At 43.6% G+C, this 26,419-nt stretch overlaps 1 protein-coding gene across 1 annotated transcript; it reads right to left on the bottom strand.

The window, feature by feature from the left end:
• Positions 1–26,416, bottom strand: LOC310955403 (uncharacterized protein). The gene is made up of 36 exons (XM_083925222.1): positions 24,974–26,416; positions 23,524–23,721; positions 22,780–23,190; positions 21,310–21,383; positions 20,952–21,083; positions 19,738–19,898; positions 19,506–19,665; positions 19,202–19,396; positions 18,463–18,616; positions 17,076–17,143; positions 16,695–16,936; positions 15,533–15,713; positions 13,874–14,077; positions 13,368–13,518; positions 12,306–12,475; positions 12,060–12,167; positions 10,450–10,676; positions 10,170–10,350; positions 9,826–10,020; positions 9,341–9,482; positions 9,053–9,168; positions 8,585–8,725; positions 7,407–7,557; positions 7,088–7,260; positions 5,992–6,127; positions 5,679–5,789; positions 5,274–5,311; positions 4,333–4,450; positions 3,968–4,086; positions 3,519–3,705; positions 3,171–3,305; positions 2,929–3,080; positions 1,722–1,836; positions 1,387–1,638; positions 779–908; positions 1–624 (listed from the first exon to the last, which is right to left on the bottom strand). The coding sequence occupies exons 1-36, from the start codon at positions 26,310–26,312 to the stop codon at positions 423–425; spliced, it is 6,969 nt and encodes a 2,322-aa protein (XP_083781348.1). The 5' UTR covers positions 26,313–26,416; the 3' UTR covers positions 1–422.
• Between the last annotated feature and the right edge of the window lie 3 nt (positions 26,417–26,419).

Below are 26,419 nucleotides of genomic sequence, written 5' to 3'. Positions count from 1 at the left end.
TAAAAATAAGGTAAAACAAGGATTACTTTTCATTGTTTTTATTCATGGAAAATGAAAATAACTAAATGTAGAGTCACAGCTTAAAGCGTCAACATTCAACTGACTCAAGGCCGAAAAACAAACAGTAAAAAAACAGCAGGTTAACGTAAACATTTCCTTTTATCGGGCGGGTTTCACACAAACACCCGAACACGTGAAGTGAAGAAGTGAGCAGCTTTGTGCAACAGATAAAATCAGACATCTACCTGAAGCCACGTCTTTGTGAAACAGCAGCTAAACTGTGCAAAATGAGGATTAAAGGCGTGTTGTGAAGTTTCTGTTTGATGGAATGTTTTTCACTTCAGATTTTATAAAAAATTAAACGCTCAGATTCAAAACAGACTTCCCAAAAAAAAGGTAATTCATTCTCCTACTGCCCTGCATCATTCTGAATCCTCCTCGTCGTGTGACGCCTGCCGGTCATCTCCTCCCTGCAGCTCTCGGACGGCGAGGAGCCGTACGAGCATGGCGTCCATGGTGCTGCTGTCCAGAGGGGTGGAAGAGAACCACCGAGGGCTGCTGGGAGCACAAGAGCGACTGGGCTGAAGGTGGAACACGTCGGTGCGCTGCTTCACCGACTCTGAGCTGGACGGGAGGAGGGAGAACAGTGAACGGGGAGCCTTAAAAACCCAAACTGCTCATATCTTAAATCATATCAACCCATCAGCAGCAGAGAGGAACTTCAGTCGATCACATCAACGTGATTTAACTACAATAAAACAAATACAAAGCTACGAACCACTTGGAGAGGTAGAACTCGTAGACCCTGACCGGACAGCGGAGAGGGTTCTCTGTGTTCTCCATCATCTCCACGATTTCCTCTTTAATCTCGTTTTTCTTACGCTTCTTCGCAGGAACGTCGTCCGCGTCTGACGAACACACAGACACACAAACACAACCGCTGTAAGTGAAAGCTAACAAAAACTAAATAGATTTTGATCTGATGCCCGAGTTTCTCTGAATGTTTGAATGTTTGATGTAAGAACTGTGGGCGACTGTGGCTCAGTGACAGGGTGGGTCGTCCTCTATTTGAGAGATTGGTAGTTCGATCCCCACCTCCCCCGGTCCACATGTCGAAGTGTCCTTGGGCAAGACACTGAACCCCGAATTGCTCCCTGTGCTGCGCATGGGTGTGTGAATGTGGTGTGAATGGTCAGATTAGATTAGATGGTATGTAGATGTCCACTGCCATCTGTGTGAGTGTGACAAGTAGTGTGAAAGCGCCTTGAGTAGTCAGAAGACTAGAAAGGCGCTCTATAAGTACAAGTCCATTTACCATTTTACCAAGAAAAAGTATTTCTATGTTCATACAATATAATCAGACACTTCATTTCGACCCCCCTGTACCTGACTCATCCGGCTCTTTTATGGAGAATATCGGGTAGAAGCGCAGGAAGGTGGTCTTGGTGTTGTTGGGGTTGGTTTTGGTGCATCGCATGACGTGAGCGAAGGACAGCTGGCGGTGCTGCTCCACCGTGGTGAAGCCGATGTATTTGCAGCAGAAGAAGAGCAGAGTGTTGAGGAGGACGATGGGGGAGTACGCCCCCAACTGTTTACAGTCCCACAGAAACTCCTCCTCCACACGGGAGTGGATGTAACCTGCGGACAGAGACAGAGAGGCCGCGTCGTGAATCTGGTCAATCTGAGATGATCCGAGGCAGAAGAGAGACGAGATGACTCACCGCTGGTTGTGATCGAGGGTTTGTATCTTTTCAGGATTCTGGTGAACTTTGAGAAGAACCTGTGGTAGATCACATCGCTGAATATGTTCTCCATACGACCGTTGTCAAACAGGTGCTACAGAGAAACGACAACGTAACAGTCAGACACAACAACAACAACAACAACAACAACAACAACAACAACAACAACAACAACAACCACTGTGTGACCAAAGACACTGTTGTCCAGAGGGATTTCAGAAGGTGAATCCTCTGCACTTTGCAAAGGAAGAAGACACTGAATGTGTATTAATGCTTCCAGCTGCTGCGGAAATCAATCTCTTCTTCAACAAGTGACTGAAAATTATTATTTAGTGTTCATAGAATCAACATCATAATCATCAAAAATATATAATAATAATAAAGAAAACTGTTGCACTGATATCTCTAAGAAAAACACAACAAAATGATGAATGTTTATAACATTTGTATTATGCATTATGAATTAGGGCTCACGAACATTAACCACATAAACAATGTTAATAATTACAAAACTGACCTGGTTAACGTTCTGTCTCAGTCTTATCACATCTATTATTGCTACTTAAGTAGTACAAGTCTCTTTGTCCGCTTACAAAATGATGATTAAAGTCATGTGAGAGTTTAACAAAGTTAAAGCATAAAACCTTGCACAGAAAAAGATCATGAGGGCAAAAATATTAACGAAAAGAAAGATGTCTGACACTTTAAAGTGTAACTCGGGCGCAAAATCATCCCATGGTCTTTTTCGCACTTCATCTCATCTCATCTTCAGCCTCTTATCCGGGGTCGGGTCACGGGGGCAGCAGCTTTAGCAGGGGACCCCAAACTTCCCTTTCCCGGGCCACATTAACCAGCTCTAACTGGGGGATCCTGAGGCGTTCCCAGGCTAGTGTGGAGATCTAATCTCTCCACCTGGTCCTGGGTCTTCCCCGAGGCCTCCTCCCAGCTGGACGTGCCTGGAACACCTCCCTAGGGAGGCGCCCAGGGTTCATCCTTACTAGATGATCCTGAACCACCTCAACTGGCTCCTTTCAACGCAAAGGAGCAGCGGCTCTACTCCAAGTTCCTCACGGATGCTGAACTTCTCACCCTCTTTTTCTGCACTTACATACATCAAATAAGCCATCAGGACAGTGAAGTTATAGACTGCATACTGTAAATGTGTGTGTACAGTTGCTCGTCTTGCCTGTTGAATGCTGAGACAGAGGTAGAACAGACGGTCGGGGGAGTACGGCTTTCCGTCAGCTCGTTTCACCTCAGTGATGAAACTACAGAGGCTGTTGCTCAGCTCGGCCGCAGAGCAGCGGAGAACATCCTCGTTTAACGTCACAGCGGGAGCTAACGGAAGAGAAGAGACGGGAGAAAAGAGCGATGAGATGACTGAGAATTTAAATTGTAACAAAACAGAAGGAAGACATAAAAACATACAAGAAACTTTGTCCAGGTTGGTTTGTGATTTCCTCCACTGCGTCCATCTCTTCCAGGCGTCAAGTCCACGTTGACTCTTCAGTTTGTGGGGCTTCCGTGACGCGTCCTTTCCTCTTCGAGACGTCTTGTCTTTAGCTGCCGGATTAGAAACAGGATATTGAATTTTAAGATCTCTGTCAGTCTGAATTTGAAGTGTTTTACGGTGTTGTAAATTCTGTTTAGGTTTTGTATGTGTACAACAAACATAAAGAGTACAGGTGGAGCTGGAACAATAAGCTCTCTTCGTCCAGCTGTTTCTCCTTTGTTCATAAAATCCTAACTTCCCTTCATGTCCGTCAAATGTCTTACCCTTTGGAGCGTGGATTTTTTGTCTTTGTCCATCTTTTGCCCCGGCCGTGTCCTCCCTCTCCTTCCTCTCATCCTGCACTTTCTTCACCTCAGGCACGATGTCGAGTTCCTCCTCCGGCAGCTCCGACTGAATCGTCTCCTTCGTTGATTTCACAGTCGGCTCGGAAAGAAACACGGGCACAGGAAGCTGCGACACGGACAGATTGGGAAAAACAGTCTGTAAAATCTGTACACCATAAAACTAGAAGAGGTAGAAATGCTAATGACTATTTGGGACAGCGGTTCCTATTGTAACACAGCACTTGATCAATATATTGGGGGATATTTTGAGCACATTTACTCGACTGGGCATAGTATTTTTGTAAATGCTAGCATAGTACTTGTGCTGAGCCTGCATTGACTGATTTAAAAAAAAAAAAAAAACAAGGTTCAAAGGTTGTTTCACGTACCGGTAAAGGCAGGGCCAGAGGCTGCGGCGTGTACTGGCTGTACATGTTCAAAGGCAGAGGAACGTACACCGGGATAGGCAGTGGCACAGGCAGGACTACTTTGTCGGGTACAAAGTTGTCTTCATGCAACAGAAAAAAACAAAACAACATCACAACTCTTAATCCAGGAAAGAGACTGCATGTGCACATCTTCGTGTTTGTATATTTTATCATTTGCTGATACACTGTAATAACACATTAGCTGATATTTGGCAAACCAAACACGCCGGTTACGTCGGCTACAGGGTGCAGCTGGATAATTTCCCTGCATCACAAAGAAGTGTATTTTGGCTGAGCATTTCAAAGATCCTTGAAGTGATTTTTACCCGTCTGCGTCTCTGTGTGGACGGTCTGTGTCGTACAGGAGACGCCTTTGTTGTGGACTAACGGCGTGCAGAGCATGGACTTGTTCTTCAGCTCCACAGAGACTGTTTGAATACCGGCCTGAGGAACGCAAACACAAATAATGGGAACAATTTAATTTGGTTCAATCAGAAACAGAAATACACAACAACACAATTCAAACATCAAAAGAAGCAGGAATGTGTTGTTCATTCATTCATTTATCTTCAACCGCTTGTCCCTGTCGGGGTTGCAGGGGGCTGGAGTCGATCCCAGCTGACCTCGGGTGTGAGGCGGGGTACACCCTGGACAGGACGCCAGTCTATCGCAGGGCACATGGAGACGCACAGAGACAGACAACCACTCACACCTACGGGTGATTTAGAGTCATCAATGAACCGAACACGTGCACGTCTTTGGACTGTGGGAGGAAACCGGAGAACCCGGAGAAAACCCACGCAGACACGGGGAGAACATGCAAACTCCACACAGAAGGGCCCTAGCCGGGATTTGAACCAGGAACCCTCTCGCTGTGAGGCAACAGTGCTAAGTGCTTGTGTCTTGGTGCACTCATAACGGTCAAAGGGTTTTTCAAACTGGTGGGAAGTTTGAAAAGGAAGCAGCAGCGGTTGAGTTTAACATGGACACACAACGATATTAGGTCGAGTGCTCTCAGTGAAATGTGGACGATTGAAACTGTTTGATTGGTTGAAGTAGGAAGAATTTTGGTCGATAGTGATATTTTTCAGTTGACTGCCGTTAACGCTGTAACGCTCTGCCCATTTGTAATTCACCAAAAACCTTAAAAAGATGAAGAAGAAGCGGTTCCAGTGTTTTCAAAGTGCGGTCTCAGACAAAACTGACCTGTTTGAAGAAGGGAAGTATCTGAATTGAGACAAAGAATTGGTTTCGGGAGTGAACTTACATGTTGAACAACCTTTGTTTGGATGTCAGGGAGAGAATCTGTGGAGAAATTACAGAGTTTGAGTCAGAAAAAGATTCACAGGAACTAAGCCAGAGGATATGAAGCATCTTCATCATTTCTCACAATAGTTTTTCTAAAGTAGATGCATACATAAAATCTGTGTGTTTAATGTGTATTGAGGATCCACATAATACACAGATCCAGTTACAATAAAGAGAAAGGAAGTTCTCAAAATGGTAACATAAAAGACGAACTCTTAAGTCTGAAAAGTGACTTTACGTGTTTCTTGAATTAGTTCTTGGCCGTTGTAATGCAAGTAGACCTTACGTTGAAGTTCTGGTGTGTGTGTGTGTGTGTGTGTGTGTGTGTGTGTGTGTGTGTGTGTGAATGTGTGTGTGTGTGTACCTGAGCTGGCAGAGAGACTCGGGTGCCTAGCCAAAACGCTAGCAAGCGAGATAACGTTAGTGATGATGGGGGAGGACTCCACGGTGCCTGAAGATCTCGGAGGTGAAGAGGCTGCAGGCGGGAGACAAAGAGGAGACGGCCGGAGCGGCTCAAGATTCATCTCACAACATTTTATACAGAGAATAAAAATAGAAGTCAAAGTACAAGTCTTCAGGCAGATGTGCTAAAAACCCAACAACGTGACTCAAATCAGGGCTTGGGTCAGTAACTAAGACCGACAAACAAAACACTGAATGCCAACAACAATAAATACCCGTGTCGACCATCTGGACCTTGTTATTGCAGAAATGTAGGAGACATCTGAGGTCACAGAAGTGTTTGACTTCTCCCAGCAGGGGAAGACTCTGCCTCAGTTTACCTCTGCAACCGCACGTCTCACACACGGCAACCTGAGAGAAGGCAGAGCGTAAATGTGTGGTCAGTAGGATGCAGAGTGCTCATCATGACTGTGGGATATTAACAGACTTTGGCTTTTATGCATGCTTGTACACACGAACGGCTGCAACTAGTGATCATCTCCTGCTTATTAATACTCATAATTTGGTCTTTTCCAATTATCCAGAGCCCAAAGTGTCTTTAACTGTCAAATTAAACTGAAAGATACTCACTAGTCTCTCCAAGAAAGCCGAGATAACCAGAAAATATTCACGTTTTAGAAGCTGGAAGCTGTAAACGTTGATCATTTTTAGGTTAAAAACGACTTAAAAGATTAAAAAATAGTTCCCAATTAATGCTCTGCCTGTCGACTCATTGTTTTGGCTCCAAATGAAGGACGCCAAAATAAGACGGCGCAGTGGTTCGGTAAGAAGCTGAGTGAATAAAATCCCATGTTTTGTGATACGCAATACAACGATGTTGATACCAGAGAACAATACAATCATTAAACAAACAAAAAACTTCCACAAACTAAGATAGATACTGACTTATTTGCAAATGCACAACAGTTTTTTAATCGTTGAATTGTTTTAGTGCTAAAAAATCCTTGACTGTGCACAAATACATATACTAAGTTGACTAATTATGTATTTATTTAAATGGTATAACTTTAATTTTAAAGGGGGATTTACATGATGTAATTTATGTATTTGTTTATTTGTCAGGGACGATGCAAAAGACATTTCAAGAGGATACAATAACATGATACAGAGGTGTTGTTGAAGGCTGATTTCTCTTCCTGGTTCGGCTCCTCTGCTTTAATCTGAACTCATCGTGACTCAACCAGAGCTAATAAAAACATGAAAAGTACAAAAAAGAACACACAGAAGAGGAAAAGGACGCACACTTAAAGCTTGAATACTAAATGATCTATAATGAGCATGCACTTGCACGATGGGTGAACTTCTACTCACACAGCAGAGGAGCGTGTTGTAATTCCAGCTGCAGTCTTCAGAGCAGAACTCCTCGTCCTTCCCTTCAAACGTTGCCGTCACCACCGTCTTAGAGGTGCAGAGGCAGTAAGCGCACGAGCCGCAATATTCGCCCCACTTCTTTTCCAGCTCGTCTCGAAAGAACATCTTGCAGTCTGGGAGGAGAGGAAATATGCTCATGGGATCGTTGGCTGGCTTTTTTATCCGTATCTGAATTTTTATTTACAGTAACTAACAACAAGTGCACAACAGCAACAAGGCTGCACAGTCCTGCATTAGACACTTTCACGTGTCCTCTCACCGTTGCTGCAGAAGTCGCAGTCTTTGCCGTCGACTTTCACGGTGTCTTCGATGATCGTTTCACTCTTACAGTATTCACATTTGCCCGTGATGTTGTTGACCCTCTTAAACTCTTGAGAACAGGCCAGGCCACACACAAAACTCATTTTCCCCTGCACACAAAAAACATATTTACACAAATATCATAGCATATATTACTACGCCATCCCAGTGAGAGGTTTACAGCTGGTAGATCAACACCATCATAATAAAACCATGCAGATCAATGGAATAAAATTACATTCGATAAGAGCCTCTCGTTCAAATATCTTTTCGTTTGAGCTGCCAATTGCATCTTAAAGTCCCACTTCAGACACATTTTAAAGGAGTAAAACCACTACGCTGTGATAAACGTGGTTTCCCCACAAAAGGGTCGGGAAGCAAATCTACTATTTCTCCCTCATTGAGAAATTAAGAACAATCCGGCTGTTAAGTCGTGACGTAAGGCCGATTCAAAATTGGATTTCATGGGTTTAAGCCTCATATTTCTCCAACGTAGCAGTGCCCTGTTCCCTGTTCCTTGTTGTTAATTGTCATTTTGCCTCTTTCTTATGGATGAAAACGACGTCTGACTGAAGAAAGAGGTGATTGTAATTGTTCACATCTTCGGTCGTTGTGTCTGTTTTGTTTTAACGCAGCGTTTGGACCCGGAAACCGTATTTTGAAAGGGTGTTAGGTCAGACCGAATAGATAGTTTCAGTGTCCTGAACGGTGTCAGTCAGACTGAGATGAGTCGTCTCTTCTGCACTAAAATGGTCGAGTAGCAGACGTATAAGAATGATAAGTGTGTTTAGCATCTTTTATTAGTTTCCGTTGTTTGTTAGCTTGTAACTGTCGGTAGCTGACAGCTATGATGGCAGTGAGTTTACTTTCTGTACCGACAGTCCGCTCTGACCCCGAGGTTTCAAGTTTCTTTACCGGTCGAAGTTGTTCTCCCGTCGTTTCACATATTCACAAGTTGTTTCACGTATTAGACAGCGATTGGTTCATGGACGTACCAACTAAAGTTGCCTAGGATACATTTGACTCTCAGATTTTCAGGGAAGCGCAGACACCTCTCTGGTGACAAGCTCAGATACAAGGCAGTGTGGGACATTTTAGAGGACAGTTTTGAGTGGAGGGGGACAAACACAAACACACCTTTTTCTGGATGACATTGGGTCTTGATTTTATACTTTGCCGACACTGGGCGCATGGCAGTTTCTCTGGGGGTTTGCGGAAGTCACATTGGGTTTGGTTGGCGGCTCCTGTTGCGTTAGCATTCATGTGTTTCTGGGAGTCCTGTCGCACAAGAACACAAAAAATGCAAAGGTTTCAAACTTGTGTAACATAAAGAAATTGTAAATACTGCCTCATATAACACAAATTCAATGACGTTCCAGGCCCAATTCCCTTACAGTAAATTCAAGGATCTGACACGACATAGTTTGAAACACAGCTCAAGGTTAATTACTGTTAAGATCCTTTAACATTTATAATGAGAACTAGCAGGAGCTTTACAGAAGCTCACAGGCAACAATTAAAGAGAGAGAGAGAGGCTTGAATGTGTGAACACTCCTCATTTGTGCTGTAAGGCTCTGATCAGACAGTGTGTTATTGTTGTATTACCTTAAAGTTCATGGCACAGGTTAGGGTGCAAAAGCTTCTGATGGAGGAGTCTGACATGGCGAGGTGGCAGACCGGTCGGCTTTTCTTACCACAGAGGTCACAAACCAACGGCGTACCTGTGGACAAAAATGATTTAATGAAAGAAATTTGGCTTAATGACATAAGTGATTATCAATACCACGAACAGGAACATCACATGAATGAACAACCTCAGTCAACTCAGTCTACGTACACTTAGAGCATTAAACATTCAGGAGCAGTCGTGTTGTCAAAGTTACAGTCCTGTACCTGACACCTGGATCTTGGACGCCATCACACAACTCCTGGTGCAGAAGAGCTCCATCAGGTCCTCACTGTTTTTGTTTTCAATCATATCGGACATGAAGCAAGAGTTACGGCACATGGCGCACGGCTGCAGCGCTTCAATTTTCTGCAAAGCAACGAAAAACAGCTCAAGAGAAATGTTCTCAGTGTGATTCAGAACGTATTTATCTAGGAGGTCACCTCATCGAGAGCAACGAGCCATTTAAGAGAGAAGAGACATTTGATAGAAGCAGTGGAGATTTCATTTATCTCACTGTTTTTTTAAATCCTCAAAATGTAGACATTAAATTAGATCTTTTTTAAATGCTATCCTATTTTATCACTGCCTTTTATTTCAATAATTATGTTTCATTCCTGTAAAAGTAAACAAAGAACTAGACACCGCTTCAAGGCTTTAAAAGTAGCTTCATAAAAAGGTCCATAATGTAGATGTTTTCAAGATTTTTTACCCGTTTGAATTGGGTGAGACACTCTGCACTGCAGAGTTTTTTGTTGCCGTCCTCCATCTTGAGCGTGAGAGGCGTGTCGCAGCTGGAGTGACAGTTGTCACAGATGGACAAGTTGTTAATGTTGCAGAAGCGGAAAAAACAGGGCTCGCTGCAGATCTTGTGGACGACGTCCTGCTTTATGATCTCGTGTTTGCTCTGCAGGAGGACAAACGGAGGACAGCGTCAAACACAGTGAGGAAGAAGTTTATAACATCCTTCTTCTAGCAGGAAATGCTGATTATTCTTACAATAAAGAAACATGAAACATAATTTGATCGTTTGGAATCGGATTCCTTGTTTCTTACAATACAATATCTGCTGCACATGCTGCACTGTGTCTGTGACGTGACTCGTGCGAGAGGCATTTTTGTGGAAATAAGTCTCTTGTGGTTGAAGGAGGACAGGCAGGTCTGGCTGCAGAAATCCCCCCTTGTCCCCTCGTTGTCCAATGGGGCCTGGAAGACGTCCTGAGGCTGCGTTATCCCCCTGAGAGAACGAGGAAGGATGAGATCAGTTCAACGTTAAATGAGAAACGTTGAGATAAAGACGGCACTGAACAGAAAATAAACAATCTTGATAACTCACTGAAGGCAGTAGTGGCAGGTCTTATTAACTTGTTTTGTTTGGTAAAATTTCAAAAGGCAAGGAGACGAGCAGAAGATGTCGGCGTGGGCTTTCCTCTGGTAAACTGTCTCTCCGTCTATCAGGACCTGTTTGCAGTGGGAGCAAGATGCAGGTATGTCGACGAGGTCAGGTGCTGTAGACACGGAGCCTCCCGTCAAGGAGAAGATGGACCCGATCTTCAAGTCCTCCTGTCAGGAACAAAACAGTAAGAGGTGAATCACAGTCATGACGAAGTTTAACCTGCCGGACATTTAGATACACGTCTCCTACTACAGCGTCTCTTCTACTGTTGTCCTGACGACAGTATAATCTACAATACTATGAATCTATTACATCAATCATTGTTTAAGGTGGAGAAACATGGATGAGATATTTATGATAGTATCGTTATTATCTTCTTATTATGAGCAGGTCGACTTTAAAGGTTGGTAAGTCTGGACTGTTGTTGTTAGCTTCAGAGCTAACTCCCTTCACTTCACCTGCCAGTCGCAAGCAAAGACTTGCATTTATTCACCGTCAATAAACTGCACATACGCTGCTCTGCTGCGTTCATAACATTACTAACATTAACTTTACACTCTTCATCTCACACACACACACACACTTGCTCGCCACAGTTTTTATATTGGGATCAAATTTGGCCGCTCAGAAAATGGTGATGTATCACTCTGAATGGGTTTTGCTCTCCGGTGATCAGCGTATCAGTGTTACAGTGGCACGTCGCTCTTTCTCAAGATAAATACAGAGTAGATGCAGTTTGATTTAAGGTGGCCCGTCTGATTCACAACATCAACTTATACAAGTACATGCAACATGAAAGGAAACACACACTCCAGGTGCTGAAATAGTGTATTTTGACAGGCTTGAAGTACGTTGTGTGAAAATAGGAAAGAGAGAGCGCGGGAGCATGCAGCAGAGGGGTCATAGGTCAGAATCCAACCAGGTACTCATTTTACATGCAGCACTCATTTTAACAAGCCCGTGCAAAGATGCTCAAGCACAGATCATTTTCTGCGCTGCGTTCTACTGCAACACTGGATAAAAGTGTCTACTCCACTTCGCCGTGTTGTTTTGGCGTCAAAAACTACCACACGTCACATCCTGCTGACAGTTACATCCAATCAGCAACCAGGCTTTTCTCAGGGGGGGAAACAGCCCCTGCCCTCCAACAGGTTAAAAAAACGGCCGCTCAAGCGACTCACATGCAAATTAAGGGCGTTTCGGCGAGGGAGACCCGCCTCATGTTGGTGTTCGTCCCTAATGGAAACTCACCTAGTGTGTGTGAATCTCAGAGTATAAAAGCAGCGACCGGAAGTGACAGCAAGATTTATCCTAGCATCATTTCTCTCTCTCCCTCATTAAGCACATAATACCTACAGATTCATTTAATTAGTCTGCTACTAGCTTAACACAACTTAGTTTAAAAATCCTGATGCTTGAGCCCTACGGGGAGTCCATTGAGGCGGGCTGTTAATTTTTATTTTCTAATTTTAATGTTATATCTCATAAATCCGCCTGAATGCTTTATACTTTTTCTTGTAATGTCTTATAAAGCATTTCACGTGTCCTACCTTAGCCACATCATCTCCTGCTTTAGGCTCGTTCTTGATGCCTTCTGTGGAAATCGGGAGATTCTGGTTGTACTCCTCATCCATGGGCTCTTCTTTTATCTTGAATAGCTGTGTCACATTTGATACGACTGATGTTATCAGCCACAAAAACGGTAATATAGACACCATATTCATGCTGTGGACGCTCAAATCCTGATCCGTTAGATTGCAATTATTATAAAAGACTTTATTACAGATAATACTCACACGGTCCAAGATTTGTATCGACGGCTTCACTTCACTCTCGTCAGGTAACAGCTTCACTTCTTTGATGTCACTCTCGTCAGGTGACGGCTTCACTTCTCTGATGTCATGCTCGTCGGGTAACAGCTTGACTTCTTTGATGTCACTCTCGTCAGGTGCTGAGCTGTTCCTCCCTATAGAGACGCAGCAAAATGAGTCACATGGGTTTGGATTTTAAACATATGATGATCTACGGAGAGTTTTCATCGCTGCAGACACTAGAAACACATTCTCGGGCCCAACGTGGAGGGGATGAGCAGTGTATGGAAACTCAATGAAGAGATGGGAACATGAGGAAAAGTATCTGAGCACTGGTTGAAACAAAACCGACTGAGCAAGAAAAAGACTCAAGCTAGACAACTTTTGAGGGGGCGTGTCCTGCTATACTGCAAACTGGCCTAACTTTGCTCCTCAGATGTGGCCTCGCGCTCACTGTCCTCGCTCACCGGCTCCCCCCACAGAACGCCATCCAGGGGTTTTTATATGGAGCATTTCTTAAATCTGTTGATGATGCTCTCTGAGGAAACTGCATCCCATGCTTGCAGGATCCATTCACAGAGCAGACGTACTGCAGGCCCCTGAACTCCTCCTGACGGTGTGAGTGCGCGTTGACCAGACAGGAGCCACTCTGAGCATCTCTCGTGCAGATTATCCTTGAACAGCTTGATGATGATTACATCCAACACTTGTATCTGCCCTGTCATCCCCTCCGGTATGATCATGAGGTCGCCATTCATCGCCCGCACTTGAGCGAGGCTGGCTCCGTCAAATGTCTGCGGGATGCATCCAAAACCAACACGGTCGTCTTTGTTCTGAGTCCCCCACGCCATCTGCTCCACACAACCTTAAGCCAGTCCACTAAAAGCTCAGTCTCTATCCGGTCCTTTTCCTTCAGGCTTACACGGGTATTTAGCAAAGTAAGTAGCCAGATGCAACTTATTCTTCATAAACTATAACTGCTATAGCAACACAAATAAAGTCAGAGGAAAGAGTGAAAGTGGAAGGAAATAGAGTTTTTTTTAGTACCTGACGCAGTGGAAGACTGAGCCTTGTGAACCATCATGCATCTGTTGCTGCAGAAGAAGTCCAACGCGCCCTCATCGTTTTTATTTTCAACCATGTTGGACAACTGATGGGACGTCTGGCACACGGGGCACAGCTTTGGCGTCTCAACGGTCTGTAAAGATGTTTTAAAAAAACACAGCAGATAAAGAAACAATGTGAGGCAGAATCAGATATACAGTAAATAAAATGCTGTTTGAACCTGTGAACTTGAACTGTGAAGTATGGCAACATGAAAGTTATAATATAAATCAAGTTTTTCAATTTGGGGGTCTCACATTAAATTATTAATCTATTTTTTATTTCCCAACCAATGCAAACACAATTCAAGTTGTGCAAAATGTAAGGAAATAACTTACTTAATTAATAGATCAGTAATATTAATATGCATGGTGTTCAACACTGTGTAATACTGTTCACACTGAGCTGATGTGGAAGTTGTAGAAATGCAAACAGTTTGATTTCTGCACCTCTTTGAACTTGACCAGACATTCTTCACTGCAGATGGTTTTACCACCGTCCTCCGCCTTCAGCACGAACCGTTGGTCAACACTGGCGGAGCTGCAGACGTCACAGGTCGACATCGGCAGGTCGTGGGATCCGTGGTACTTGATGAAGCAGGCGTCGCTGCAAAGGTTCACCTCCAGGCCTTTCAGGGTCAGTTTGAATTTGCACTGAGGACGACAAAGGAGCATGTGGATACGACACAGTGGCCCAGCAGAGGAGCAGCTTCAGCAGAAGACCAGATGCACTACAGGGCGCCACAGGAAATCTGTCCTACCTGTGGTCATTAAACTACACAACGCACCCCTCGGAGAGTCTGTCACCTCCTCTCTGTAATTCAGACTCAACCACAGACAATCTTTGATCTTGTTTGCCTGTGAATGTTCTCATTCGTCCAGGTCGTCGTTATCCCCAAAGTCATTTCAGTCAAAAGCAGCTGGACTTGGTTATTTGTCTAGGAAAACGTTTCACCTCTCATCCAAGAGGCTTCATCAGTTCATGTACGCATCTGACCAGGCTGGGACTGGACCAGGACCAGGACCAGGACCAGGCTGGGACTGGACCAGGACCAGGCTGGGACTGGATCTTGTTTATACTTCATTACTGTAAATATTCATCTCTGTAAATTCAAATTTGAGTCTTTTCTAATATATGTTTAGTCCGTATAGATCTGGAGTTTTGTAACAAAAATGAATTCCCCGCGGGGATTATTAAAGTATTTCTGATTCTGATCCTGATTAATCGTACTGTTGTAATTCAGAATATTTAAAAGGATGAGGCCAGTGATAATGAAAATACCCCATGGAGACCAATGATCCTACTTTCAAGAACATCCTGATGCAGCTTATTCCTCTGTGTTAAAGACCTCCAAAAACTATTTAAACACTCATCAATGTGAATTCTTAACTAGATCGTTTTCATGCCGGGACGTTGCTCTGGTTGGCTGATCTGCTCTTGTCCAACCTCATTTTTCTATCCAGCTGAGACGCCTCGATCTTGCCCCACGATCTTGTGATGTCACAAGAATCCTGTTGCCGTAGTGTTGAGTATCTGCAGCATTTTAAAGTTTACAAACACCAAACGTGCAGCGCTCAGTGCAGAACAGACACATGGCTCCTCGTCACATGGCCGGAGTGTAAATATGCAACACTCCCATTGCAGAGAATTAGACAAACAACCATCTAGACAAAAGAGTGATCTCAGTGGTTGACTTTCACTCTACCATGATCTGTCTTTAGTTACTAAGGTGACAAGTCCCACCTCATCTCATATGTGATTGGACGCCTGAAAAGAGGCGACAGTGACGAGACCAGGAACTTCTGACAAGTTTAGAGATTTAAGTCGGAGCCCTGTGATAAAGACACCAGGTGCAACGCTTCTTCTGGCGGCGGCAACTCTCTCTCATTGGGAACTGGAAAACATGCTCTGTGGTGTCCTGAGTAGGGAAGTCGTAAAGTGTTGACAGACGAGATAAAGGCATCGTTTTCTTGGTCTTCTCGTGGAATTTGTTGACAATAAGAAAAATAAATAAATGCCTTTCCAGTCAAACCTGGACTTTAAATATCACATCAATGACTCCACAATCCCCAGTGTAATACACTAAAAGTCCCATTTTTTTCACTTACATAGTTGGATTTGATGCATATATTGCACAACTTCTGAGATCCCACTGAAGGAAGGGGTTTGGGCGCAGCCGTGTTCCTCCTGGAGGTGACAGAGGCGAGGCAGGTGTCGCCGCACAGCTCCTTCATCGTTCCTGAATCATCGACCGGCGCCAGGATCATGTTGTGAGGCCGCGTGATCACCCTGAGGGAAGCAGATCGAGATTCACGGTCAGCAAAAGAAACGGCGTTTTTGTGACACGAGACACATTTGAGCCTCTGGTCTCCTGAAATTATGGCGTTTGCTTATAACATGTTAACTCGGGGTATAACGTTATACAACACGCATTGATTATACTTTTCTTTTAGAAGAAGTATGGCATTGTTAATCTTCTCTTTTATCCTTTACTGTTATTTTTGTTATTTGTATTTTTTTAATTTATTTACTTTATTTTATATGAACATATTTTTTATTTATTTACTTTATTTTATATTAACGTATTTTTTAAATTTATTTACTTAATTTTATATAAACGTATTTTTTAAATTGATTTATTTTATATTAACTTTTTATTTAATTTATTTTATATTAACGTATTTTTTATTTATTTACTTTATTTTATATTAATGTATTTTTTTATTTACTTTATTTTATATTAACGTATTTTTATTAATTATTTTTTACTTTGATTTATTTAATATTTTTATAGATATATTTTATGTAATACTGTAATAATTGAATTAATGTTCATCCTTTTATATTTTATATATGTATTATTTTTGTTTATTTAACAATATTTAATTAAATCCTATTTTACTTATTATTATTATTATTATTATTATTATTATTATTATTATTATTATTATACGTCTCTATCTCTTCATGCATACAGGTATTTACCTTTGTCCAGAAATTGATCCATTTTGCCCAAAAAACATCAATAAACACTGAAAAAACTAAAAGCTGATCACATCATAAGTCAAAGAAAAGACCGAGAAGCTGAAACAAGAAAATGTTTTTTTCTTTTCTCCTTGAAAAATGACTTGAAAGATCGATCAACTGTCATAAAAGTTTATGTTAAGCGCTGAATGTAAATGCATAAATAATCAATTCTCTCTTTAATACAAAACACACAGCTGACATTAAGGACAGGTGACAAACAGACACAGGAAAGTCAAAACCTACTGGAAGCAGTTGTAGCAGTTTTTGGTGACCACTTTGACGTCGGGGTGCCGCTCAGAGAGGCATTTGTTTGAGCAGAAGTCCTCCCCTGAGCTCTTCAGCTGGTACATCGTCTCTCCTTTCAGCAGACTCTTCCCACATTCACAGCAAACTGCGTCTGAACGTGCGGTGATGAGTGTTACCGTGGCGTCCGACTCAGCTGCAGATGCATCAGTTTTACTCACAGTTGAGTCTCTGCTGATCTTCTGTTGGACGATGCACAGTTATGCGAGTAAACAGCAGCGTAACAAAGGCAACAAGTCAACACATACAGTCTTATTTCTGCAGCTCTTGCACGAAGAGCAGGTTTAACTGAAATGAACTTATTGTATTAAATATACTCACAGCATTAAATTTTTGGTTCGACTGCTTGTTTTTTCTTAAATTCTTTAACCGACCGGAGCTTTTCTTCCCTGAAAGTAGAAATAAGAAACGTGCGATTATGTTTTCTGCAAATACAGGTTCATAAACTCACAGCACAGATGTTTGGTACGTCACTCTAACGCCACAGTAGTTAAGAAGAAGAAGAATTATTACTTTATTAATCCCACGAAGGGAAATTCAATTGTTTCACTCTGTTATTATTCAGGTTACACACACAGGCCCGACACACACACACACATGCACAAACAGGACCCATACATGCAATTAATGGAGAGATGTCAGAGCGAGGGGGCTGCCAATGGATCGGCGCCCCAAGCAGTTGGCGGTTCAGTGCCTTGCTCAACAGCACCTCAGCAGTGCACAGGAGATGAACTGGAACCTCTCCAGCCACCAGTCCACGCTCCATTCATGGTCCACACAGGGACTCAAACCGGCGTCCCTCCATTTCCCAGCCAAGTCACCTATGGACTGAGCTACTGCCGCCCCAGTAGCATTTATAAGCTCTATATGAATATAATGTATAATGCAGTTGTACGCAGCTATAAATAACATTAGGTATTTATTAATGTACAGTATTTGTCAACAACTGTAACTTCTCCTTTGAAGACATATTTTATAGTATTATTATTATCTGTTTATACAGAATCCACCTATGGGTGCACAGGAGAAGTTGTTGCTCTCGGTCAAACTAAAAAAAGAAATTGTGAACGTGAACCGGTGCTCGGTGGTAACGACCACATTATGTCGACTAGCTGTGATAAACTTAAATTCAATCTTTTTTAAAAAATCAACCATTGTGTGTATATTACTTCATCTGCACCTCTAGTTCAAATCATTCATTCATCTTCAACCGCTTGTCCCTGACGGGGTCGCGGGGGGCTGGAGCCGATCCCAGTTGACATCGGGCGTGAGGCGGGGTCCACCCTGGACAGGACGCCAGTCTATCACAGGACACATAGAGACGAACAGAGACAGACAACCATTCACACCTACGGGTGATTTAGAGTCATCAATGAACCCAACACCTGCACGTCTTTGGACTGTGGGAGGAAACCGGAGAACCCGGAGAAAACCCACGCAGACACGGGGAGAACATGCAAACTCCACACAAAAGGGATTCGAATCAACTTTATTTATATAGCACCTTTCATACATGTGCTTTGATTGGACCTGTAGAAACCCATCCACACCAACGCAGACCCTTTTGCACAGGGATCAAGAAAACAAAAAGCCATCTTGACGAAGAAGAAGAAGAAGAAGAAGAAGAATTCCTTTATTAATCCCGAAAGGGGAAATTCTATTTTTTCACTCTGTTATTATTATTATTCAGTTATCATTGACAACCTACCTTGAAGCTGGTGTACAAGTGCGATCTTGTAGGACGTCACGCAGTTGTGATGGCAGAAGAGCTCCACCACGTTCTCTTCGTTTTTGTAATCAACCATGTTTGGAACCGGCACAAGCTCGTGGCACATGGTGCACGGGTGGGGCGTGGGGATTTTCTGCAGGATGACAGAAACAGAAGACAGGTCGTCAGGGATGTTGCAGAATAATACTTTGATTTGTGAGAAAGCGTCTCAGTGTTGTGCTCAGGGCCTCTTCGCTGCAATCAAAGGAAATCTGGGTCTAATCTATGTGCAGGAAAGTTAAACTTAATAAAGTTTTTTCACGTCGTTCCCCTTCTCTCTGTGGACGTCCTTTCAGTGTGGAGGATGTGAAGGCATCACGCCACAACGCTGTAGGTGAGAGCTGCCAATCTACTGACGTCTCACAGTCGACACTGTTCAGCTTTCAAAGGAACTCTGGGAGATAAAGTCCCAGAGGAGCCTGCAGTTACATCTTACCGTGAAAGAGGCCGCTAGAAACAACGCATCTCAATTCTTACGGACCAAAACTTTCATTTACTTTCAGAACTACGATATTATGAAAATAATCCCTAATATCCTAATATCAACTTCCATCTCCGTACTCCTGTCTGCTGGGGATGTGTCGACCGCCATCTACTGTAGATAACACACTGACTATGGATAAGTACCTCAAACAACCACACTGTGCCTTTAAGTGACAATAGTTTGATATTTCATCACCTCTCTGAACGCGCCCAGACAAACTTGACAGCATAAGGTTTTGGTCTCTTCCCCCAGACTCAGTTTCAGCGGTTTGTTGATGCACGTTGCGTCACAGTTCTCACAGACGGCCATCTTGTCACAGAGGAAATCTTCCAAGCAGGAGCCGCTGCAGAACGCGTGGACGGCGTCGTCCAGGGTCAACTCACACGTGGCCTGTGGGCGATAACGACACAGGAGCAGCGAGCATGAAGACGAGTTTATCGTTCAGATTTACAGTTTTGTTGTGTTTTAAGTTGAAGGTTATTTCTGTTTTGTTGCTCACAGTGCAGGGTTTGTGGCACAGGCTGCAGAGCCGCTGTGGTTTTTGGGTGGACGCGGTTTTGGACTTGAAGGTGAGCAGGCAGGTTACACCGCAGAAGTCCTTCATAGTTCCCTTAACGTCCACTGCAGCCACGATGAGGTCCAGAGGCTGCGATATCGCCCTGAAAGAACGAGAAAACGCTAACAAACTGCTTCAACGTTACTCACTACTTCATTAAGACGTGTTCACTCACTTGAAGCAGTGATGACACGTCTTGGTCGCCGGTTTGTTGATGGGAAACATTTCGAACAAGCAGCTTTTGGAGCAGAAGACGACAGTGAAGCCTTTCTTCTGGTACGCTGTTTGGCCCTTCATCATGTTCTTCTTGCAGTGGGAACAGCTCATCTGCGTCACCTGATACGCAACAGATAAGGAATGTTGATTATAATATAGTTCATCTTATTTTCACTCGGTGAGTATTATAAACAAACATAACTGAATGAAATGTTTATTTCTAATATGTAAATTTAAAAAAGAAGAAAGCGGAGCCTTCAGCTACCAAGCTCCTCTCCTGTGGAACCAACTCCCAAGTGTTATTCTGAAGACAGACACTGTCCCCATATTTAAGAGTAAACTTAAAACTTTCCTCTTTGATAAAGCTTACAGCTCGGGCTTACGAGCCAGTTTCTCTTAGAGCTTGCTTGTACGGGGTCTAAGCTGATTTTGTTCTGCTCGACTATGCTGCTATAGGCCTAGTCTGCCGGGGGATAATACTTTTCCTGATACTCTGAGCTTCTCTCCTCTCTGTCTGTATCATTCATGTCTAATGATCAATCATTAGTCTTATAAAATATACAATTTGTAGCCATAAAACGCCATCAGTGGTATGTCTCACTGTATCGCAGCTGTAATTACCACTACTCACCATTGATCATATTTACCACCATAATTATTATCATTGTCATATTCATATATCACCTTAGCTGTGCTTGTTTCTACTATTCTGCAGTATTATCACAGTCACATTCACATTACTATAGATATTATTATAGTTACTGTTACTTTTTGGTTGCTTGCATCTTTGGGACTGTTTGTCTGTCTGTCTCTGTCTTTGTCTCTCTCTCTGTCCATCTGTCCGTCTTTTCTCTCTCTCTTTCTTTCTCCTTCTCTTCCTCTCTCCGGTGCAGACAGATGTGCGTCCTCCACAGAGCTGGGTCTGTTTGACGTTCCTGTCTGTTATAGGGAAGGTTTTCAACGCCACTGTGTGCTCAACGAGGTAATTGTTGAGTCTACGTAAATCATAAATAAGTCATAGTTTGTGGTCTTTACCTACTCTGTAAAGTGTCTTGAGGTAACTTTTGTTTTGATTTGGCACTATAAATAAAATTGAATTGAAAATTGATTGAATTGAATGTGACTGAATACTTGAATGAAAGCACGAACAACATATAATTTGTGTTCCTCAACCTTTGCACAGCTGGGTTGTTCTTTGGCGTTGGTGGATGTACAGGGCGTTGAACTCTGGTTGTTCTGCGGAGACTTGACAGAGACTTGTTCTGCAAACAACTTGGACACGTGGACTGGAGCCTGAAACTTCTTCTAGGAACAGAAAAACAACATTGTTACTCAGAAAGTATCGTTGAGACTTGACGATATCGTCATTTATCATTTTTAGCTGTGTGTGATTGAAAGCCAGAGTCTAAAAACAGGCTTATGATCACATCATCCATTACACAGCAGAAGAGTTATGTTGCTGTTAAAAGTGTTGATATAAATAAAGTTTTAAATCAAACTTGTTCACACTAGAAAGAAATTGGATACTTACAACGTCCAGTTTCTTGATGACTATCTTCAGTTCTTTCATTCCCGTCAGAGCAGCGGACAAACTGTTCTTCTTTTCTATAAATAATTAAATCAAATATGTGAAAGGACGTTCGTTTTGTTATGCAGTTCAGACGCTGGTAATCCCGACTTTTTCCACCAGGAGGTTTTTTCAGTTTTAAGTGAAATATCTCAACAACTTCTGGGTGAATTCCGGTGAAATTTGCTTCATCTTGCGTCCTGTCCAGGGTGTACCCCGCCTTACGCCCGATGTCAGCTGGGATCGGCTCCAGCCCCCCTGCGACCCTGACCCCAGGATAAGCGGTTGAAGATGAATGAATGAATGTTCAAGACCCCATGTGGATAAATCCTGTGTTTTCATACCAAAATATCTTATCTTGTGTAGACAGTAGCAGTAAGCAGCTTAAGCATTAATATAATTTCCCTGTATAGTTTTCATCTCATCTCATCTTCAGCCGCTTATCCGGGGTCGGGTCGCGGGAACAGCAGCTTTAGCAGGGGACCCCAAACTTCCCTTTCCCGGGCCACATTAACCAGCTCTAACTGGGGGATCCTGAGGCGTTCCCAGGCCAGTGTGGAGATATAATCTCTCCACCTGGTCCTGGGTCTTCACCGAGGCCTCCTCCCAGCTGGACGTGCCTGAAACACCTCCCTAGGGAGGCGCCCAGGGTTCATCCTTACTAGATGATCCTGAACCACCTCAACTGGCTCCTTTCAGCGCAAAGGAGCAGCGGCTCTACTCCGAGTTGACCCAGCTTTCATGACCATAGGTGAGGGTAGGAACCAAGATTTGCCGGTAGATCCAGAGCTTTGTCTTCCTCAGCTCTCTTTCCGTCACAACGGTGCGGTAGAGCGACTGTAACACCGCCCCCGCTGCTCCGATTCTCCGGCTAAACTCGCGCTCCATCGTCCCCTCACTCGTGAACATGATCCCGAGGTACTTGAACTCCTTCACATGGGGTCAGGATGCCAGGCTGTAAACATGTTTGCTGCTGCTGTAAAGTTATTTTAACGTCGGGGTCTTTGGGGATTGACTCAAAGGGAGAACGCCTCAAGAGGCCGTTGAGTTTAGTCCAGAGGGCGCCGCTTGAGTAATACAGCGACAAACATCATTTGCAGCATTGCACTAATACATTATTTATTACTAAATGACAGATATAAGCCAGTGTTAGTTTAATTTAGCATCGCAGCAGTTATGTCAGCTTTAAAGAAGGATTAGGAGGTTGATTAAAATATCAAATTCAACATGTTTGGAAGAGTGAAATATTTAAAAACAACTTGTCGTGTGAAATGTTCCATGTTCGTAAGTTTGGACATTTCTTTCATCTCACAAGCGCTGATGCAGCATCTGCGGGTTTATATCTATGGACTCTCCTGACTTTCCTCTGGAGCTGACAGATTTATTTTAACTGTATTTAAGAAGTCAGAAGAACCTTCCGGTTGTTTTCCTCACCTCTTATATTTTGATCTTCTCTCTCCTCGAGGTTCTCATCTGCGGTCAGAGGTGCTTTTGCCGCTGAGCCAGTTGAGTCACCGGCTTCATCGTTGTCCTCATTCCGGACGTCGTCGTCAGTGTCCAAGTCCACGTCCATGTCAAAGTCCACATTCATGTCGTCATCGTCATCGCTGAAAGACACGTTTGTGGCGTCCTCGTATCGACGGGGCACTGTTTTTTCCTGGGGCGTGTTGACATCAAAGCTCTCGGGCGTCTCCTCCGACCCGTCGCCTCTCTCTGTGCTCGCCTGCTCATCATTCAGCTCATTATTACTCTCCTGACTCTCGCGACGGCCTCCGCTACGTTTCCTCAAGGAAGAGGAAACGCTTTTTTTTTTGGTTGATGAAAAGTCTTTTGTGAAGGGAAGACCTAGAAAGACACAAGTACAGCTACGTGAGAACGCCATCAACACTTTTCTTTTCCGGTATTTTTACTCATCGCTCGATTCAAGTTCAGTCAAACAATGCCACTAAAATGTCTGCATGGAAATCTACTGGTTGTTTTTTATAAATATTGTTTTTTTGGCCTTTATTAAAAACAGAGAGAGAAGGGATGCCATGAGGCAAAGGGCCGCAGGTCGGATTCGAACCCGGGCCGCTGCAGAGAGGACTTCTAGCCTCTGTTTATGGAAAACTACTCTGAAAGAATATAAATTATCAATAAGATCAATGGGTAGAAAGAGCGTTTGAGGCTTCTACGTACCGCTCAGCAGCAAAGAACCTTCTGACTCTTCATTGTCCTCAGCATCACCGGTTCCAGAGTGGCCCTGCTCCACATCCGGCTCCACATCCGGCTCCACATCTGGGTCCACTTCCGGGTCCACGTCCGGGTCCACATCTTGCTCCACGTCTGGCTCCACATCCCGCTCCACATCCGGCTCCACATCTGGCTCCATTTTGTCTTCAAAGAAAAGCAACATGTGTCTACATTTGTAACAGTAGGACCAGGTGATCTGATTTCGGTGATCAGTATTAAACATGAAGTGATTATTGTTGCTTGTTGAATAATAAGATTAAATGATACAACTTTACTGAAAGCCAAGTCGATGCTTTGTTTACTAAATCATACTAAGATGGTTTCACACTGAACATATAGACGTAGTTTCCCGCAGGTTTCTGAAGAGTTCAAATTAAGCTCAATGTGGGCGGCTCTGGCCATCGCCATCTTGGCACCGCGAGCAAAATCTGGAGCCGAGGTCTGTCCCTTGTGACAGCACCAACCGATCACTCAAAGTGGTCAGCCCTTAATTATTATTATCATTATTATTATTATTATGCAGAACTTTAATCCTTAATATAATTTAGACGGTTGAGATACATAATAATTCACAGTACAGTTCTCATGAATGGAGGAATTATCTTAACCTGACTCCAAGATATGTTCGCATAATTCGCATTTGCTCTGCATATCCATCTTTTGGGAAGAGGAAGAAATAAAGGTTGCTGATTGGATAAGTCCTCTGTCTATCTCCATTTATGTTGGGGATAAGACAAAATCAGCCAATCACATCAACGAAGCGCATGACGTACTAACAGCGTGGAGGCAAAGCTCAGAAAGTAATCAACATGTGGGTAAAGGATATTTGACGTTTGTGCTTAACGTGAATTTACAGATAAAAGGCTCAATTTCAGGAGCCCGGTCCATTTTCCCACAGAAGGATCCAAGAGAAAAAAGCGTTAGTGAGCGGCTTGCTCAGTAGCTGCTTATCTCATTTGCGGAAGCTTCCATATTGTTTACACTGAACAGTCGCTTCTCTTTGCGTCACATTTAAAACCGCCTCAAAACCAACGCTGACAGGTTCGGACGCTTGGCAAACTTCTCCAAATTTTCTCTGCTCCAGCTGAGCCAGACTTATCTACGAGTAAAATACGATGAGCTCAGAGATCAGGATGGCCTCGCGAGGCTAGGATTATCTATAGAGACTAAAACCGCTTTTTTTTTTTGTTCGTTTTCTTTAAATCGGGCTGTAAACATCTTTATTTCTGCTGTAAAGTTGGACATTTTGACATGGGGTCTGTGTGGATTGACTCACTTTTGGAGTGGACATTCGAGGAACTGCAGTTTTTGCACCATTTGGTAACAATCGATTCAAACATTACTTTGTTTCTTTAAGAAAAACTCCTTTACAGAAGGTACTGAACCGGACACATACCTGGAATCTCAATTTCCTCAAAAGATTTCCCTTCGAATCTTTCAAGACATCCCTTCTCAAGCGCCGACAGTAGCACTGAGATTTTTGCGATGTCGACGGCCGCCTCTGCCGTCTGATAATACTCTCTGTCGGTCTTGATGTCGCGGCCAAACAGTTTGGCCAGCTGATCGAGATCCTCATTCGTGAGGTTGAGAATCTGGAAAAGTTTTGCGATGTTCTTGCGGAATAACGGGGAACGCAGGTTAGCGGGGTTCTCTGCACCACAGCGGCCTGCGAAACTAGAGGCGCAATTGTGTCCTCGGAAGAAACCTGTAGCTTTGACATCAGGTTTCGCAAATAAGAAGGGGTTATTTTCATGTACGTCACATGTTTCTCTCTTGTTCACCAGCAGGGTGATTGCAGCGAGCAGTTTAGGGGTCAACGTAGCGGCACATTTTCTGCCTCGTGTGTTCTGAAGTGTGACCTTCACGGTGTGCTTGGACAGAATCTGCTCCAGCGGTGACTTGTCAACGTCAGCGTCTTCGTGATGCTCAGCCTCGATCTGTTCCTTGAATGACTTGAGCGTTGCTTCGGAGACTTTGGGTATATTTTTGTTTAAAATCGACACTTGTGAAAGTGTCACTCTGAGGAGCGCCGTGTAGACCGGAGAGCTTTCGTACGTGGTCAGACTTTGCACCGCAGAAGCTAACGTCTTCTCCAGGCTCTGGTGGAAAAGCTGCACATCGCGTATGAACGATACGGTCGGCGGGTAGGCTACTCTTGATTTTGGTATGGGGACGTAGCTCAATTCTTTCTCACACAGATCCACGAATTTCTGTGCTTCAGTTATCGTGTGTGTCTCGGCATCCTCTTTCAAAGCTCTGACGTAGTTCAAGTCACCGATTTTCTTCAACAAACATCCCAATGACTTCATAATACCCGGTCGTTCCCAGGACTTCTTCTCCGCATTGAAGCCACCGACCTCTCTCACAGCTTCAACAACTCTGCTGAAGTTCTGGGGCATGGTCGCCTCTTCGAAGCTGCATATCGACCTCTTCTTTAACACAATCAGGAGTCGTCCCAGCAGCCTCAGCTTACCTTTGACTTGTTGAAACTGTTTATTTGTTTTGTTCCTGTCCGAGCTGTATAAACACTGTGCCATCTGCAGAATGAAGGAGTCGCTCAAGATTTCAGATGTGATCTGGTCATCTCTCAGCGTGTTTAGCAGCTTCATGACGTCTGTCGAGATCTGTTGGTCCGTTGACTCCGCAACCGCGACCAAACTTAACACTTTCGTCCTCCTACACAACGGAGGGTCTGAAGCCTTCTTCGCGGGGCACCTTTGCATGTGTCGCCACATTATCTTACGTCGTGACACGATTTTACAATACAGGCAGGTCGCGAGTGATTTAGCAGGGGCGTTGAGTAGGGTTTTTCTTCTCACTTTCAGTTTTCCACAGCGAGTCT

This window comes from Echiichthys vipera, assembly GCF_963691815.1.
Source record: "Echiichthys vipera genome assembly, chromosome: 13".
Classification (NCBI taxonomy): domain Eukaryota; kingdom Metazoa; phylum Chordata; class Actinopteri; order Perciformes; family Trachinidae; genus Echiichthys; species Echiichthys vipera.
The sequence above is the reverse complement of the archived record's forward strand: the minus strand, read 5'-3'. Positions and strand labels throughout refer to the sequence as shown.

What these genes read in the sequence shown, in the direction of transcription:
- LOC310955403 (XM_083925222.1), bottom strand. Translation starts at nt 26,312, where the DNA reads ATGTGGCGACACATGCAAAGGTGCCCCGCGAAGAAGGCTTCAGACCCT. An exon ending in ACGTGTCATCACTGCTTCAA is followed by an intron (nt 19,666 to 19,737) that starts GTGAGTGAACAC and finishes TCGTTCTTTCAG; the next exon opens with GGCGATATCGCAGCCTCTGG. An exon ending in CAACCTGGACAAAGTTTCTT is followed by an intron (nt 3,081 to 3,170) that starts GTATGTTTTTAT and finishes CTCTTCCGTTAG; the next exon opens with CTCCCGCTGTGACGTTAAAC.